Raw genomic sequence first — 14,962 nt, 5'->3', positions numbered from 1 at the left:
GGGGAGAACAAACATTCCATATGAGTTCTATAAATATCCTACTATTTTTGGAAATATGAACGATGAGATAATTCCTAGGGTAAACCATTCGGAATGACCCCATGAGGGTCTCCACTAGGGAAAAGTTGGGTTGAAAGCTTCATCAGAGTGAAAATAACTCACGAATTTATTAAAAACTGCGTTTTTCTTACATTGAATTTCTTACGCAGGACACAGTTGTATGCTAATAACCAGAAGAAACCATAAGAATAAACAGAATAATGGATTGTTAACGTGAATCATAAATTACAAAATATTTTACAAATATAACTACTCAACGGAACAGTGGGGGTTTTGTTTAAGGAAAATTAGAGAATGTGATTAACTTAAAAACTCTTTCAAGAAAGGTTATGTAAAATAACTCTTTCCCAGTTAAGGGAGACAGACACGCGTTGATCTGTATTGGCATGTGACCAGGGAAGGCTGTGTGGTCTGTGAAAACAGAAAGACTGGTCTCACTCTCGGGTTCTCCAGGTCCTTCACCATCACACCGCCCTGCAGATTTAAACTAATTCATTTGTACAGAGGTGTTCCAGCTCCTCAAGGATGCGTTTCCTATGTCAAGTGAGGTACCACTGACCTCCATGGATTTCTCAACCAGTGGAGAATCTAAAGCAATTTTCATCCCATGTACTTACACTACCAGTATGAATCAGGAAAAACTCCCAGTTAAAAAACGCCCTCGGGTTCTGAGTACAGAAGTGCCCCCTCATCCGAGGTTTGTTACCTGCCGTCGGCCGTGGTCCAGAAGCAGGTGATCCTTCTCCTGAGGTCTGGTTAGAAGGACAGTAGTAGCGGAATGCGAGGTCATTCACCTCGCTTCGTCTTGTCACACAGGTATTTTATCAGCTCACACCATCACAAGGACGGTGAGTAGCGCAGAGTATTTTGAGAGAGACTGCCTAACCCTTATTACAGTGTATTGTGATAGCTGTCCTATTTTATTATCAGTTACTATTGTTCATCTCTTCCTATGCCTGATTTATAAATTAAACTTTATCACAGCTATGTATGTGTAGGAAAAAACAGTATATATAGGGTTTGAGGAGATCTGCAGTTCCGGGCATCCACTGGGAGTTGCAGGGCATATACCCCACGGTGAAGGGGGGCAGGGGGACTACTCTATTTACCTTGGTGACTCAACAGGTAGCTGGGAAACGAGGCAGAAAACTCTCGAAAGCCTTTCCGGTGTGAAACACCTTACCCAGAGGTGTGGCAAGGCAGGCACGACTGATGGCATTTTGTGAGGCTTCCGGTGAACGGAACACCCTCAAGTCCAAGGCAAAGAGCAAGGTGTGGCAGACCACACCCAGTGGGCGTGGTTCAGTGTTTGGGACCATCTTAACCTGAGTACCATGCAAACGCTCACTCTCCAAGGCTCCTGGGATGAATAATACCATAATTTGGGAAGGAAAGCTTCAACAACGGATGTTTCTGGCTTATAGTGTCCAAAATGCTTTTACAACATAGTATCTCGTGTGATTTTTACCACTGCCTCAAGTGCAAGGAGATCAAGTATCCTGTTCACTTTACAGATTTCTGGGAACTAAGGCTCACAGAGGTCAATGCACTGACCAAAGGTTTCATGGTGGAGGCAGCGGGGGGGGGGGGACTGTAGATTTTCTGATTCCCTATCCAGTGAGAAAATAAAATAAAAACTGAAGAACAGCCCCAAGAAGTATCTCATGATTTAGCCTTTTAAAACAGATTTCGGGGCGCCTGGGTGGCTCAGTGGGTTGAACGTCTGCCTTCGGCTCAGGTCGTGATCTCATGGTTCGTGAGTTCAAGCCCCACATCAGGCTCTGTGCTGACAGCTCAGAGCCTGGAACCTGCTTCGGATTCTGTGTCTCCCCCTCTCTCTGCCCCTCCCCCACTCATGCTCTGTCTCTCTCTCTCTCTCTCTCAAAAATGAGTAACAAACATTAAAAAAAATTTTAAAACAGATTTCAACCGCACAGCTACCCAACGGCTGTGTTTGTCAGATGAAAATCAGTTCATAGGGAGAGAGGCTCCTAGGAATTTTCCAGAGTTCAACATGTACTCTAGGTGATGCAAGAGGAAAATGATTATATACATGCCAGTGCACAAATCCCGTGGTGTCAACAAAACTACTTACTCCATGCAAGTAGAAGACTAAGGCTTGCTGTCTGCTGCTTCTCCTCTCAAAGGCAAGAGTGCAATTTCCTCCAACGAGACCCAAGGGTGACGGTCAGTCAAGAAAGGAGGGTGACACAACACCTGTCCTGTTTGTCTAGGAATTGTTTAGCAGCCATGAAATAACCCAGTCGGAACTTAACCAGAGACTCTTCGGCTACCCCTTGTTTCTGTGTGACAAGCTTTAGGGACAGAAGCTGACCAGAATGGAGAAAACACGGCCAAGCTCAACAATAGCTAATGACTTAACATATATGGACACGTAAAGGTCCAATTAAATCCCCAACCATAACTGCACCTCGTGAAGATTTTTAAACAACAGAAGCATTCCTTGGTACCGAGAGAATGACTGTACCTCTGAGCTTCGCAGATAGAGCCTTTCAAGAACCCGAAGAAAGGTCTGCTGATGTTAATTCACTTATTCATTCATTCAGAGAGTTAAAGAATGCTTACTATATGCCAGCTATTATTCTCACACCAAGGAGACATCCACTTGCCTTTATGAAGCTCTCAGTGTAGGTGGAAGAGACGATGCACCAACAAGGACAATACATGGGATATTCGACGGTGAAGACCATTCTGGAGAAAGAGGGGAGCTGCAGGCGTGTGGGACACTACTACAAGCAGTGCCTCAGTTTACAAAGATATAACGTCAGGAGGATGGATGTCTGAGAGATCTAAAGACAGATATTCACAAGGACGTAATGAAACCCAGAGGAAGAGAGTTCAAATCTGGCAAAAAGGAAGGGACACCAGATAAACACGGTGGGAGCCATCTCCAATTCCCACGTCTCCTCTGTTACAACGAACCGGCTCCTGACCTCCTCAAGATTTATGTCATTTGTTAGGATTTACTCCAGTGCATTCCACCAGTCCCTACCCCTCACGCTGACTGAGCGTTTCACCTTTTCACCTGAGGACAAACGAAATACGTCCTGGACCAAGAATGTATCCCTAGACTTCCACCCCAAATCTTAAGAACCCAAACTGCCAACGCTAAGATTAAGTATTTTCAGAGTAAGGAATCTTAGGAGAAAACGCAAGAGAAATGTACCAACAAATCGTGATTAAAAAAAAAAAACAAAAAACGTAAGCACAAATTGCCTATCAAAATGAAACTCAGTCCAAGTGGCTTGCCAGTATCTCTGCTCTCCCTTTTGTCTACTGTTACTTCCCCTCCCTGCACGGGAGTCTATTCTGTGGATTAACTCCTAGGTATTCGTTCCTCTTAAAGGGGACTTCCATCACGCCGCAGATATGTAAAGAAGCAAAGATTTCATTAAAGCACCCTGAGTTAAGGATCTCTTAGGGCAAGCTTTAAAAGGCTATGAAAATAATATTTTGTCATGGCTGTCACACACAAGTACAAGCAGAAGAGAAAAACAATTAGCCTATTGGAAATAAGAGGGTGTCTTACTTACCGGGAATAGGAATGATAGGGATACTTTCATTGGGGACCACCCGAGGTGAATTGCTATCTTCCACATAGAAATGAGCTGTCTGAAAACATTTTCTGTGTAGGGAAGAGAAAAACATGCAAACAGTGAGACCAGAGAAAATACACTTTGAGTTCATTTTTCAATTCTTCTTTCACAGATTTCAGCAGCTTTAAATATCACACAGCACTGAGTGCAAACCCATGGAAAAGTAACAAGATTTAAGGACAACATTCAGTCTATTGGAAGAACCCCCGATAGCTGCAGAATATTTACTTTTTATTGTACCAGATCTACCCTGATAGTCAAAAGGCAAAGTCTCAGTGGTGAACCACTCAAATACATGAGAACTTGGCATCAATGTCGTAAACCTGCTGCACAAACTGTTTGGATTACCCCCAAATATTTCTGAGTTTGACCTGTTACAGAAGAGTAATTTGGTATTCGAAACCTCTAGCACCAAGTTCAAAACCAAACCTCAAACCCTCCCGAATGCAGTCATCAAACAGCCCAAGTACACAATAGCACCACATTGTTAGTGCTTAGCAAAGGCCCCCCAAAGCTGCAGTCAGCGCTGTAAGAGGGTCAGAGGGCTTTAAGGGGGCAAGCACTCACTATCCGAGGTCCCTGCCAGACCACCTCAGAGGGAAAAACCTGCAGCTCTTAGGTGCCACCTGCCTGTTTTCGCTTTTATTTTACCTGTACTTCAGGCAAAGCAGGGAGCAAACACTGGTCATCATAGGACAGGCAGTGAACAGAAAAGCCATCGGCAGCTTACTCAGCCTCTGCCTACTGATGCTGGCTGGCCCTCGGCTTTCCAGCATCCACGTCACCGCTCATTGCTGCCCTAATGAGCTGCCGGAAGCACAGGCTGAATATTTAATGAGGCTGCTCAGCGTGAATGGCTATTGTGACCAGAGAAGGGTCCCTGTTCATCTGGCGGAGGGGCTTCACAATAGCTGGCCCTGCTGCTGGGTCTTTTAGCCAAGCAGGCGGCATCCTTCTGGTGCTCGGTGTCCCTGGGATCCAGCCCGCTCCTCTGGCGCCTCGCACCAAGCCCTGTTTATACACACCACAGCTTTGCTTTTCCTGGGGGCTGCATTCCAATCGCTAGAGTTAAGTCAACTTTTCTTCAGAGTTGTCTCTGCTCATCTAATCCAAAGTATCCTGGGACGATTCTGTTGGGCACAGCATTTTTCTTTAAGCAGTGCCTGTTTCCAGACGGAAAGAAGCTCTAACCAATTGTACATTTGGGCACTGTTCTAGAAGCAATCTGGATGGCTGTTCCACGCCATTAGGGGGTTCTGAACATAAGTCACTCCTACTCGGCACATGTCTTGCAGGACTGCTCTTGCGGAAGGCTCAAACAATGATTTTTTTTTTCTATGACTTGCCGGCATTTGTACTAGAAATAATAAAACAAGTTTCCATTATGCATCGTTAGCTGCCTTTACTTAAATTTGGAAAGAATGCCAGTCAGTTTGATTTCAGCTACGTGGATATGAAATGAACAAAGTATTTTAGGGCTCTAGTAATAACTGAATCTTCTACTGAAGGTGAAAATGATGGAAACCCATGTAAAAAAAAAACCCACATGATTTTCTTGTCTGAGGGAGTAGCTTCTTTCTGTTTCTAAATTAGTCATCAAGTTTTCTAGTCTTGGATTCCTCCCTCTCCCAAATTTGCAGATTTCCAGAAGGCAGCGTTAAAGTTAAACAAAGGTGACAGATTCAGCAATGAGATAGAACCTTAATGACCCAGTGTCCTAGCTGAAAAAAACCTGCTTTTGTTGAGATACTAGACCATTCAAGTATTTACTAGCCCCAAGAAGTGCTAACACTGAAACAAATGACATTCAATTTACCAGGTCAGACTTCAACTAGAAACACACACACACACACACACACACACACACACACACACACACACCCCAAATAAGTCTCCTGTTTTAAGACATAATTACCATACCTATTCAACTACTAACATACAAAGCTATTAGTAGAAAGAACTGTTATCGGCCAAGGGACTGTTCAAGCCAAGTGACTTAGAAAGGAAAAACTATATTGTAGATTCTTTTTCTGGAAGAAGGCAGGCAGACTGTTCACTCACTGTTACATGCGGCTCCACATTCTCTTTGGGAAAAATAAATAAATAAATGAAAGCAGCGTGTACTGAAGCACATCACACCCTAGTGCCCCATGTGCTGTTTATAATGGATTTTCCCTGGAGCAAAATAACCCCGTGATTATCAGACACAAGCACAGCCCTGCGGATGAAGGTCAGAAACCTGGGAGACACGGGTCTTCACATCTAAGTACCTTGATGCACGTCATACATTCTTTCTTCCCACACAGGAACTGGGGGGGGGGGGCGCGTAACTACCTACAGACCTTCGGGGAAATGCCTTCCCTTAGAATAATGGTTTCAGCAGACTGAGCAAACATTTATTCAGCACCTACTGCACAGTGTGGCGCGTGCAGATAATGCCTTCTCTGCAATAGAAGCTCTGCAATAAAGCTCTCTTGCCTAGAAGCTTTAAAACCACTTCCTTAAGCCTGGCTAAGCATTCGAAGTACATACATAATACATGATGTCAGCAGAAAAATTAGGAAATACACATGAACAAAAGGGAAAGAAATCAATTAAAATGACTCCACATCCTCCGCCTAGGGATCATTACTATTAACCTTTTGGGGTACAACCTTCCATGCTTTTCCTCTCTTATTACTGTCCCTTGATCATTGGTGGTGAGGGGTCAGGGCAGTCTGACCAACAAGACAGACAAGGTGCCTCGTTCTCAGGGTGAAAATCTGCAACTAACAAGTAAGCAAGTGATTTCAAACAGTCCAGGGCGATGAAGAAGGTAAAACAGGATGAGGTGCCACTGGGGTGGAGACCTGCCTGAAGAAGATTAGCCTTGGGAAGCCATAGGGGAAGACTTTCTAGGCAGATCAAGTAGCTGGAGCCATACAACGGAGTGAGCTTGCGTGTTGTAGGAACTGAATGGAAACCAGAGGTAAGAGTAGGGAAGGGCGGTAAGAGGAAAGGGGGGGGACGAGTGGGCAAGAGCAGATCATACCTGATCCAAGACCGCAAGCTTCACTGGCATCTTTGGAAAATGGAAAGCTAACAAAGGGCTTTAGTCAGTGGAGGGGCACCGTCCGACCTGCCTCCTTCCAGGTGCTCGTTTGGGCTGCTATGTGATGAGTGGGGAATAGGGCAGCAAGAATGGCGCGGGGAGATCCCTCAGGGGCTACATCTCACTCAAATACAGACGCACAGGCCGTTTTCTCTTTTGTCCGTAATAAAAAATCAATCATACTGTACCTGACTCTTCTATAACAAATAGGAACTAATAAACTCATTAATGCTTGCTTCATCCTCCATTTTATGGATGAACCACATGGTTAGAGATTTAGTCCCTTAATCACTAATTACCGGAGGTCTACTTTCAGTGAGGGACTGATTCAGGTTCTAGTTTAGTGTCAACTTTTCACTACCATTGACCACACTGGTGTGAATTCTGTTTGTGTACAAATCATACACTGTGGGTTTAATGATGAAGAAAAGCAGTCGGTTCAGGGTCAACATCACATGACATTGTATCTTAACTCGCTCCTTTCAGAGAAGTCCCATGAGAGACTGTTTTTGGCCTTTAGTAGTGTCCAGGGATAAACAAGTAAAGGTAGGGATTTTGAAAAAGAAGGAAAAGAAACTCAAATTTTAATGCCTCTTAAATGTTTCAACTGCGATGTGTTCGAAGAGTCAGTACTGTCTCTAGTTTTGGAGAATGGAGATAAAATTTCTGAAAATGCTCACGTGTGTCCCTGTGCATGCAATTTCCAATTTCTGGGCAGGTCCAATTCACTCTAAAAATGCCTCCCTGAATCAAAGATTGTGGATCAGAAAGGGCCATTTTCTAAAAGTATGATTTCTTCACAATGAACACTGGTTTATGCAAATACCTTAAAAAAGGGAAAACAATGAAGTGGACCATGTTTGGAATGAAAAATATATTTACAAGTTTAATTACCACTTATAGTATGCTGGGTCCTCACCATATACCTTATATTCTTACCTTTCCCCCTTTTTTCTTCCCTTCCATGCTGCACACTCCCCCTCCCCACCCCCATAACTAACATGCACCCTTTAAGGAAGTGACGATAGATTTTTTTTTTTTCATTGACCTGACTGGCTTAATAATGATTCAAATTAGGTAACTTCTGCTTCCCCTAATCTACTTTGCAACATATATTCTCCTGAAACATAGATTCCCCAGTTTAGGTACACCTCAGCTTTGGGGGGGGGGGCGGGTCCTTAAATCAGTCAGTCTCTCTCTCTCTCAGATGCATGCGTGTGTGTGCGTGTGTGTGCATACACACACACGCACACACACGCACACCAGTAAGGTTTCAATCAAGTGATGGTTATCAATGAACAGTACATATGTATCTCTTTGGTTTGGGAAGCTTTTTTAAAAAAAGTTTATTTATTTTGAGAGAGATGGGGGTGGGGGAGAGAAAGAACAAGCAGGAGTGGGGCAGGGGCGGAGAGAAGGGAGAGAGAGAATCCCAAGCAGGCTCTGAGCCATCAGTTTGGAGCCTGACACGAGGTTCGATCTCATGAACTGTGAGATCACGACCTGAGCCGAAATCAAGAGTTGAGTGTTTAACCAACTGAGCTACCCACGTGCCCCATGGTTTGGGGAGCTTTTAAAGCACCCATGCTGGATGAGCCCCACTCCTACTGATTCCAGCTGAACAGTTCCAGGGTGTGGCAAAGTCCTGTGTCATCTAGAAGAACCACCCCGCCCCATGGAGGCTGGTATGTAGTGCCCCCAGTTAAGAAGCACTGTGATACAGGGAAAATGGTTCCAGACCCTCCAGTGCTCTAAGAAAGCCACTGAAGAAATAAAATAATCTCAAACGGCACGTACCATACAAGGGACCATAAAAGTAAGCCTAGAATTTATAGGGTCCCAGATGGGCTAAAAAACTGTAGTTAAGAATTCAAGGATGTTAACATAATCCTCTCAAATACAGAAAAAATAAACTGTATTTCACATACTTAAATAAGAATCTGAAAGGTCTTCTGCTCCATTTCTGTTGGAACCTCAGTTCTCAGAAATAGGCTGGCATTTCTCGAAGGTGGAGTGGAGTGTTCTGCCATCCATACTGAGGAAGTGTTTTCTCAGATCACAGATTTCTCAAATTCAAGTTTCTCCTCCTAAAGCTACTCTTCAAACCACCTTTGTGGGCTGCTCTGCTTATCTGCCAGCAAATTAAATTGTCATTTTTCTCATGCAACTGAATTGGTCAATATTTACTTCTAAGTTCACGGATGTTCTGACGTCCTGATTCCAAGCATCTGCCGCTTGCACAAATCTGAAAACCACGGAGTCAGATGGCTCTCTAAAACTCATCGCAATGAAGAAATAGCAAGATAGAACTACATCAAGGATTCACTGAATGCTTCTAGAGGGGAGCAAGGAAGAGACATCCCAGCTGGCAGGAAGGCAGTTTTTCCTCAGGTCCAACTCAATGGGCCCATAGGCCAGAATGCAAACAGAAGGGGAGATGTGCGTTTGCTGGTCCCTGAGTTGGAAGCACTCCTTTTGTGCCATGTTCACTGAGAAAGTACTTCTCCACACTGCCTGACAGTCTACTGTTTAAACATTTACATTTTTCATACAACACCTCTCCTAAATCCAAGCCCAGTATTTCTGGTGCTTGACCGAAGATGGCCAACCTATTAGATATATGTGCATCTCATGGAAAGTTCTCAGTAGCAACATGCCAACACGCTTTATCACTCTCCATTCACTCATCCATTTTTAGAAAACTAACGTGGGCTCTAAAATTTTAAGATTTCTAGGAAAGCCTTGACGGGAAGTCAGGAGGGTAGCGGGTGATATCCTCTCTAGTAGCCGATCGAATCGATACGGATGCTGGCGAGCAGCTCCCTTGGCCTCAAGCCCAACCCATGATCTGTGTGGTCCAGGCCGGTATGGTGCCTGAGGCCTTGTGGTAGGAAGGCACATGGATGGACCAGTCGAACTTGTAAGAAGCCCACGGACATGTTAAGTGCACAGTCATGAACATTTGGTCTTTGACTAAAATTTCTGAAAATAACCTCTCGTCCTTTTAGATAGGGGAGATACTTCGAAGAGAGAGGCTTTTTCAAAAACCAAGAATTCCGTGCTTGAAAAAGCACTGTGCGGGGTGCCTCGGTGCCTCAGTCGGTTGAGCGACCGACTTTGGCTCAGGTCATGATCTCATGGTTTGTGAGTTCGAGCCCCATGTCACCCCATGTCAGCTCTGTGCGGACAGCTTGGAGCCTGCTTCTGATTCTGCGTCTCCATCCCTCTCTCTCTGCCCTCCCCCACTCATGCTCTGTCTTTCTCTGTCTCAGAAATAAACATTAAAAAAAAAATTAAAAAAAAAAAAAAAAAGGAAAATCACTGCCCATGTCACAGCGCATGATCTAGTCAGGAGGCAGTAAATATCGACCACGATCAGTAAGCCATCAATGTAAATTCTCTGAGCTCCCCGCTGCAGTGTGCACACACTTGCCAGCACATGGCAGGCCTAGTATTTAATTGGTTCTCCTAACGAGAGAGACAGACAGACAGACACACGCGCACACACATACCCGGATGTCAGCTGTGCTGACGGTACTGTGTCAGTATCAATAATCACTCAAGTTACAGAGACTTACTATTCAAATAAAATGCAGGAAACTAGGAAGATGAGGGAGAAATCTCTAGACTGGCCATTCTCCCACCCTGTGTCCTTCCAGGAATAAGGACACCCCCTTAACATGGAACACCCGTTAGGATCAGAGTTCTACAGGAAAGCTTTCCTCTCTGTTGCTCCCCATTTTCCAGGTACTTGCAAAGGTAATCTTTGCTATCTGTGTTCTTACTTCCGTCTCTTCCTGCCCCTCTGACAAGGATCTGGGAAGAATTTAGGTGATGGATACTTTTCAGAAGCAAAGATGCTGACCTTGAGTCCAGAAAGCAGGAAGGTCTGGAACCCCACTCAGCACCACTGTATACCGAAAGGGGTCCTCCAAAGACACCATCTCCAGCCTTGCTTATAGAAGCGGAGGTTCCTGAGATGTACAGACATCTGGGTCAAAACGTACATCCCTTTTGACAAGCCTGAGAGGTCCCCTTGTTCTTATCCAGGGTCTCTGGCTTATTACAACAACACCGCCCTCCACATCACGATTGCTGGGGCCCACGCAAGGGCAGGATCACAACACCACCTCTGCAGTCCCACAGAAACCTCGGATGACCAAATAACCAAATGATGTGTGCGGATCAGAAACCCAGTCACTGTCTTTCAATTAAGCTCAATGGTTTTATAATCATATCAGGGTGACAAGGGGTTTGTCAGCAGTGTGCAGCTCAAAATGCTAATTGCAGGGAAGAATGGGCAGTTGGCTGAACTGCTGTTGAATATTCATTAAGCAATCTTAACTGATTTATATACTGCCCTCATTTAAATTTAGTGCCATGCCTGCTAATAATCCCATTTGTTTTCATGTCGTGGAGTACAGAAATCACATTAATATTTACTTTTGTGTATGGATCCGTCGTAGTAAACAATGTATGAATCAAGAGCCACTTATAAATAGAAAGTTGAAAACATTCATGTGCCTTCAAAGAAGATGATTGAGAGCTGTGTTAAAAAGATGTGGGTTGATTTATTAGGGCAAAATGTTTCTAGAAATTCAAGTGACAAAGACAACAATAGAAGGAAAAGGCTGTGGGTGTTGTCGGGCTTTTCCTCAAAGAGGAATGTCTGCTTGAAATAACTCAGGGGTCTCACTTGGAAAAGAGCCCACTCTGAGTTGAGATTTCTCATAGGCAACCATTCACTTGCCGTTCGGTTTCCTCTACTGTATGTGAAATGATTGCTAGCTGAGTTTTATAGTCTCTACAGGAAGGAATCTTCTAGAAAGAAAAAGTCGGAAGAAGTCATAATTGCACTTCTCATTTTCATATTCTCCAAACCGGGAAAGAAAAGGACATGTGTTCTGACAAATATCAAAGTCCTTTTGGGAATAATCAAATGACATATTTCACCTCAGGACAATTCTGCAAATCCTGGGACATATGGTTGTTATACTGTGGATAAGTTAGGGCCCGTCAGAGGCGAGGAGGAGATGAGGGGAAGGGGAGAGAAAAGCGAACCAAACCGTGAAGACAGATGAGGCATGAGAGAGGGTACACCAATCAATGAGGAGAAAATGTTTCTAAATATCTTGGGTCTTCACATGGCTAGGAGAGATGGCCCATTCAACTCTTGTTAGAGCTAGATGTGACAAAAATCTGATTTTTGCAGTGAGAATTTCACTGGAGGATACAAACTGCCTGCCAATAGCATCCAAGGAATGTAGGTGACAAAAGTCACCTCCGAGCAATACACTTTCATGCTAAACATTAAGTTTGCCAAGCAATCCTTGGAGACTCTTAGGAATGACTGAAGTGCTGGTTAGTATTTTCCAGGGGATAAGACAGCAGGGGTCATTTTGTCAACCACATCTCAACAGACCAAGAACCTGAACTGGCAGTTTTTATGTTGTGGCTGCCTTTATGGATGTGAGCTCTAGACAGTACTCAGTCTTCCGAGCTATTACCCAGAAAAGAAGGCTTGAAGTCAGGGGCTTTTTAATTAGCTGTCCCACACTGAGTTAGGACCCTGGCCTGGAATGTTCTGAATTTCTGGCCTAAGGCTTAAGGGACTCTCTGCCTCCGCTTTCCACTATTTTAAGGCATCAACACAGAATCCCCCACTGATGGAGGTGGTTAATGGGGACATGACAGCCCAACCCATTTTGGACAGGAGGTAGGAAATGAAAACTCACATTTAATTCACTGCACATATGATCCAACATCTGTATCATAAAATATTCTGGTAAAAATTTTCTGGCAACTATCTGTGTCATTAACATGCCGACTGAACTAATAAGTCGGTCAGACTCTAGCTGGAAGTGTGCTATTTTAAGGATCTAGCGAGGTATCACATGCCTCTTCACTAACCAGCCCCGTGATAGTCCTTTTAAAATACATCTGGGAAAGAGAAAAGTTGATTTAGACATCCCACCATCAACCACGTTCAATTCCAAATGATTTAAGAATTTAACATGAAAATTTGAAACCATAAAAGTACCAAAATAGATCATTTTGGAATGGAGAAAGACTTTCTAATGATGACTCAAAATCCAGAAGCCAAAAAAAAAAAAGAGAAGTTTACGGATAAATTTGATTATAAGAAGTCCAAGAAGCAACATGAACATAGTTAACAAACCACAGATTATGGAAAAAAAGTATTTGCCACACTTACTGCTGACAATAATGTCTCTCTTGATTAGATAAAGACCAACAATGCAAAGGAAAAAGGAGCAAAAGACCAAGAGTTTAGAGCTTAACAAATGCAAATGGCACAAACACGAAAGATGTGGGGGCATCAGTCCATGGAGCAGAGCCTCTGACTTCGGCTCAGGTCATGATCTCACGGTTTGTGGATTCGAGCCCCGCATCAGGCTCTGTGCTGACAGCTCAGCCTGGAGCTTGCTTCCGATTCTGTGTCTCCCTCTCCCTCTGCTCCTTCCCCACTCATGCCCTTTCTCGCTGTCAAAAAATAAAACATTAAAAAACAAAAAGGAGACGAAGAAAGATGCCCCACCTCACTCAGGATTAGAGAAAACACACTCCAGCTACACGAAGACACCATCGTTTTCCCCTGGGTGGTTGGAATAATCGCTCCCATTTGACAACACTCTCTCCTGGGGAAGCCAGAGAGAAACAGGTGCTCACGGTGTCGCTGATAGAAACTGCCCTGGGTATGGCACCGGGGAGGTCAATTTGACGCCATCCGTCAAAATTACAAATGCATGTAGCTCCTGGCACAGCCCATTTCCGAACTTTATCCTCAGACAGACTTGTCCACTTGCAGAATGACATAAAGTTATTCACCCTAGTATTGATTGTAATAACAAGAGACTAGGAACAGCCCAAAATGACAGCCATATAGAGGACTGGTTAAATAAACCATGACAACTATACAAAGGAATACTGTGCTTCTGTAAAAGAAAAAAAAAAAAAAGGAGGAGGAAACCATATGCGCAGAGAAAAAAATCATGTTAAGTGAAAAAAGCAAGGTGTAGGATAGTGTATGTGGTGTTCTACTGTATAAAAGGAGATCTGGTGATATAGATTCATATTTGCTTACACACACACACACACACACACACACACACACACACACACACACACCCCACCTCCAAGGTCTGGAAGAAGAGACAACAAACCAGCAATCATGCTTACCTACCTATAACGAGGTAGGGAGCCCGGTGGGTAGGTGACGGAATGGAGATGTAATGGTATATATAATATTAACCTTTTTGATTTTGAACCGTGTCAAATATTACCTAATTCAAAATTTAAATCAACTACTTGTTTTGAAAAACTAAATACTTGGATCTCATTTTTATTATTATTAATTTTTTTTCTCCTACGTTCTGGGGAACTAATCAGTGGTCACTTCTTGCAGCCACTGTCCCGCTTTTATGGGTTCTGTCCACCTTGAGACTATACAGGCCTTTTCCTCCCACTGGGGCGGAGACTGTTTAAGGCAAATGAGGTCAGACCAAATGGGGAAATGGAAATTACCTTTAGGTTTCTGTGCAGAGACTTTGCAACAGCTATTTTTAACCATTTGAAGGCTCGCTATTCAGGCAGCTTTTTGGGCTCTTTTCCCAATCCCTGCCACATTTTGGACGGGATGCGGACCAGAACGGGAAACGGGAGTGGATAAAAAGAGGCCAACGCAGGAGATGGCTGTCTGGCCTGGCTTCCCTGTTGCATCCGCAGCCTGGTAGAGGAGGGCAGGGCCCCTGTCCTCTGCAGGGCTTTTTATAGAGCAGCAAGAGGACAGAACTGGGTCAGGAGGCTGCTGCCAAGGCTCCTGGGATAAAGAAGGAGGGAGGAGAGGGGAGAGTGGGCTGGTGGTCTTCAAGCCCTGTCAACAGAGTACGGCAGGGCGGCCCACATAAGGAGCAGGAGAGATTTGAGGACAGGATGTCTATCCGGCCCACTCCCCATCATGGATTGATGAGCGCAGCACAGTGTGAAGGGGCCACGCTCCGGACTCGGACTGCCATGTGGCTGTCCCCGCTCAGCCATCCCCACGGAGTAGACCAGACAAGCAACTTCCCAGAGCATCTCTCTCCTCATCCTCTTGATGGGGTAATATATCACGTCCACTAAACATTTCACAAATGCTACCTCATTACCTCTTTAGGACAACCCCATGAAAAGGAAC

The 14,962-nt window shown here is 44.3% G+C and overlaps 1 protein-coding gene across 4 annotated transcripts in view; it reads right to left on the bottom strand.

Annotated features, from left to right (window-relative positions):
• The window catches only part of PTPRG (protein tyrosine phosphatase receptor type G), a 713,505-nt gene that overhangs the window by 51,514 nt on the left and 647,029 nt on the right, over positions 1-14,962 (bottom strand). For all 4 annotated transcript variants that reach the window (XR_007150245.1, XM_047849347.1, XM_047849350.1 and 1 more), the window contains one exon: positions 3,615-3,706. Coding sequence is in view for 3 of the 4 variants with exons in the window: in XM_047849347.1 (XP_047705303.1) it covers positions 3,615-3,706 (92 nt within the window). In the remaining variant the exon portion in view is untranslated. The remainder of the gene's footprint in view (positions 1-3,614; positions 3,707-14,962) is intronic.

This window comes from Prionailurus viverrinus, chromosome A2 (genome assembly GCF_022837055.1).
Source record: "Prionailurus viverrinus isolate Anna chromosome A2, UM_Priviv_1.0, whole genome shotgun sequence".
NCBI lineage: Eukaryota > Metazoa > Chordata > Mammalia > Carnivora > Felidae > Prionailurus > Prionailurus viverrinus.
The sequence above is the reverse complement of the archived record's forward strand: the minus strand, read 5'-3'. Positions and strand labels throughout refer to the sequence as shown.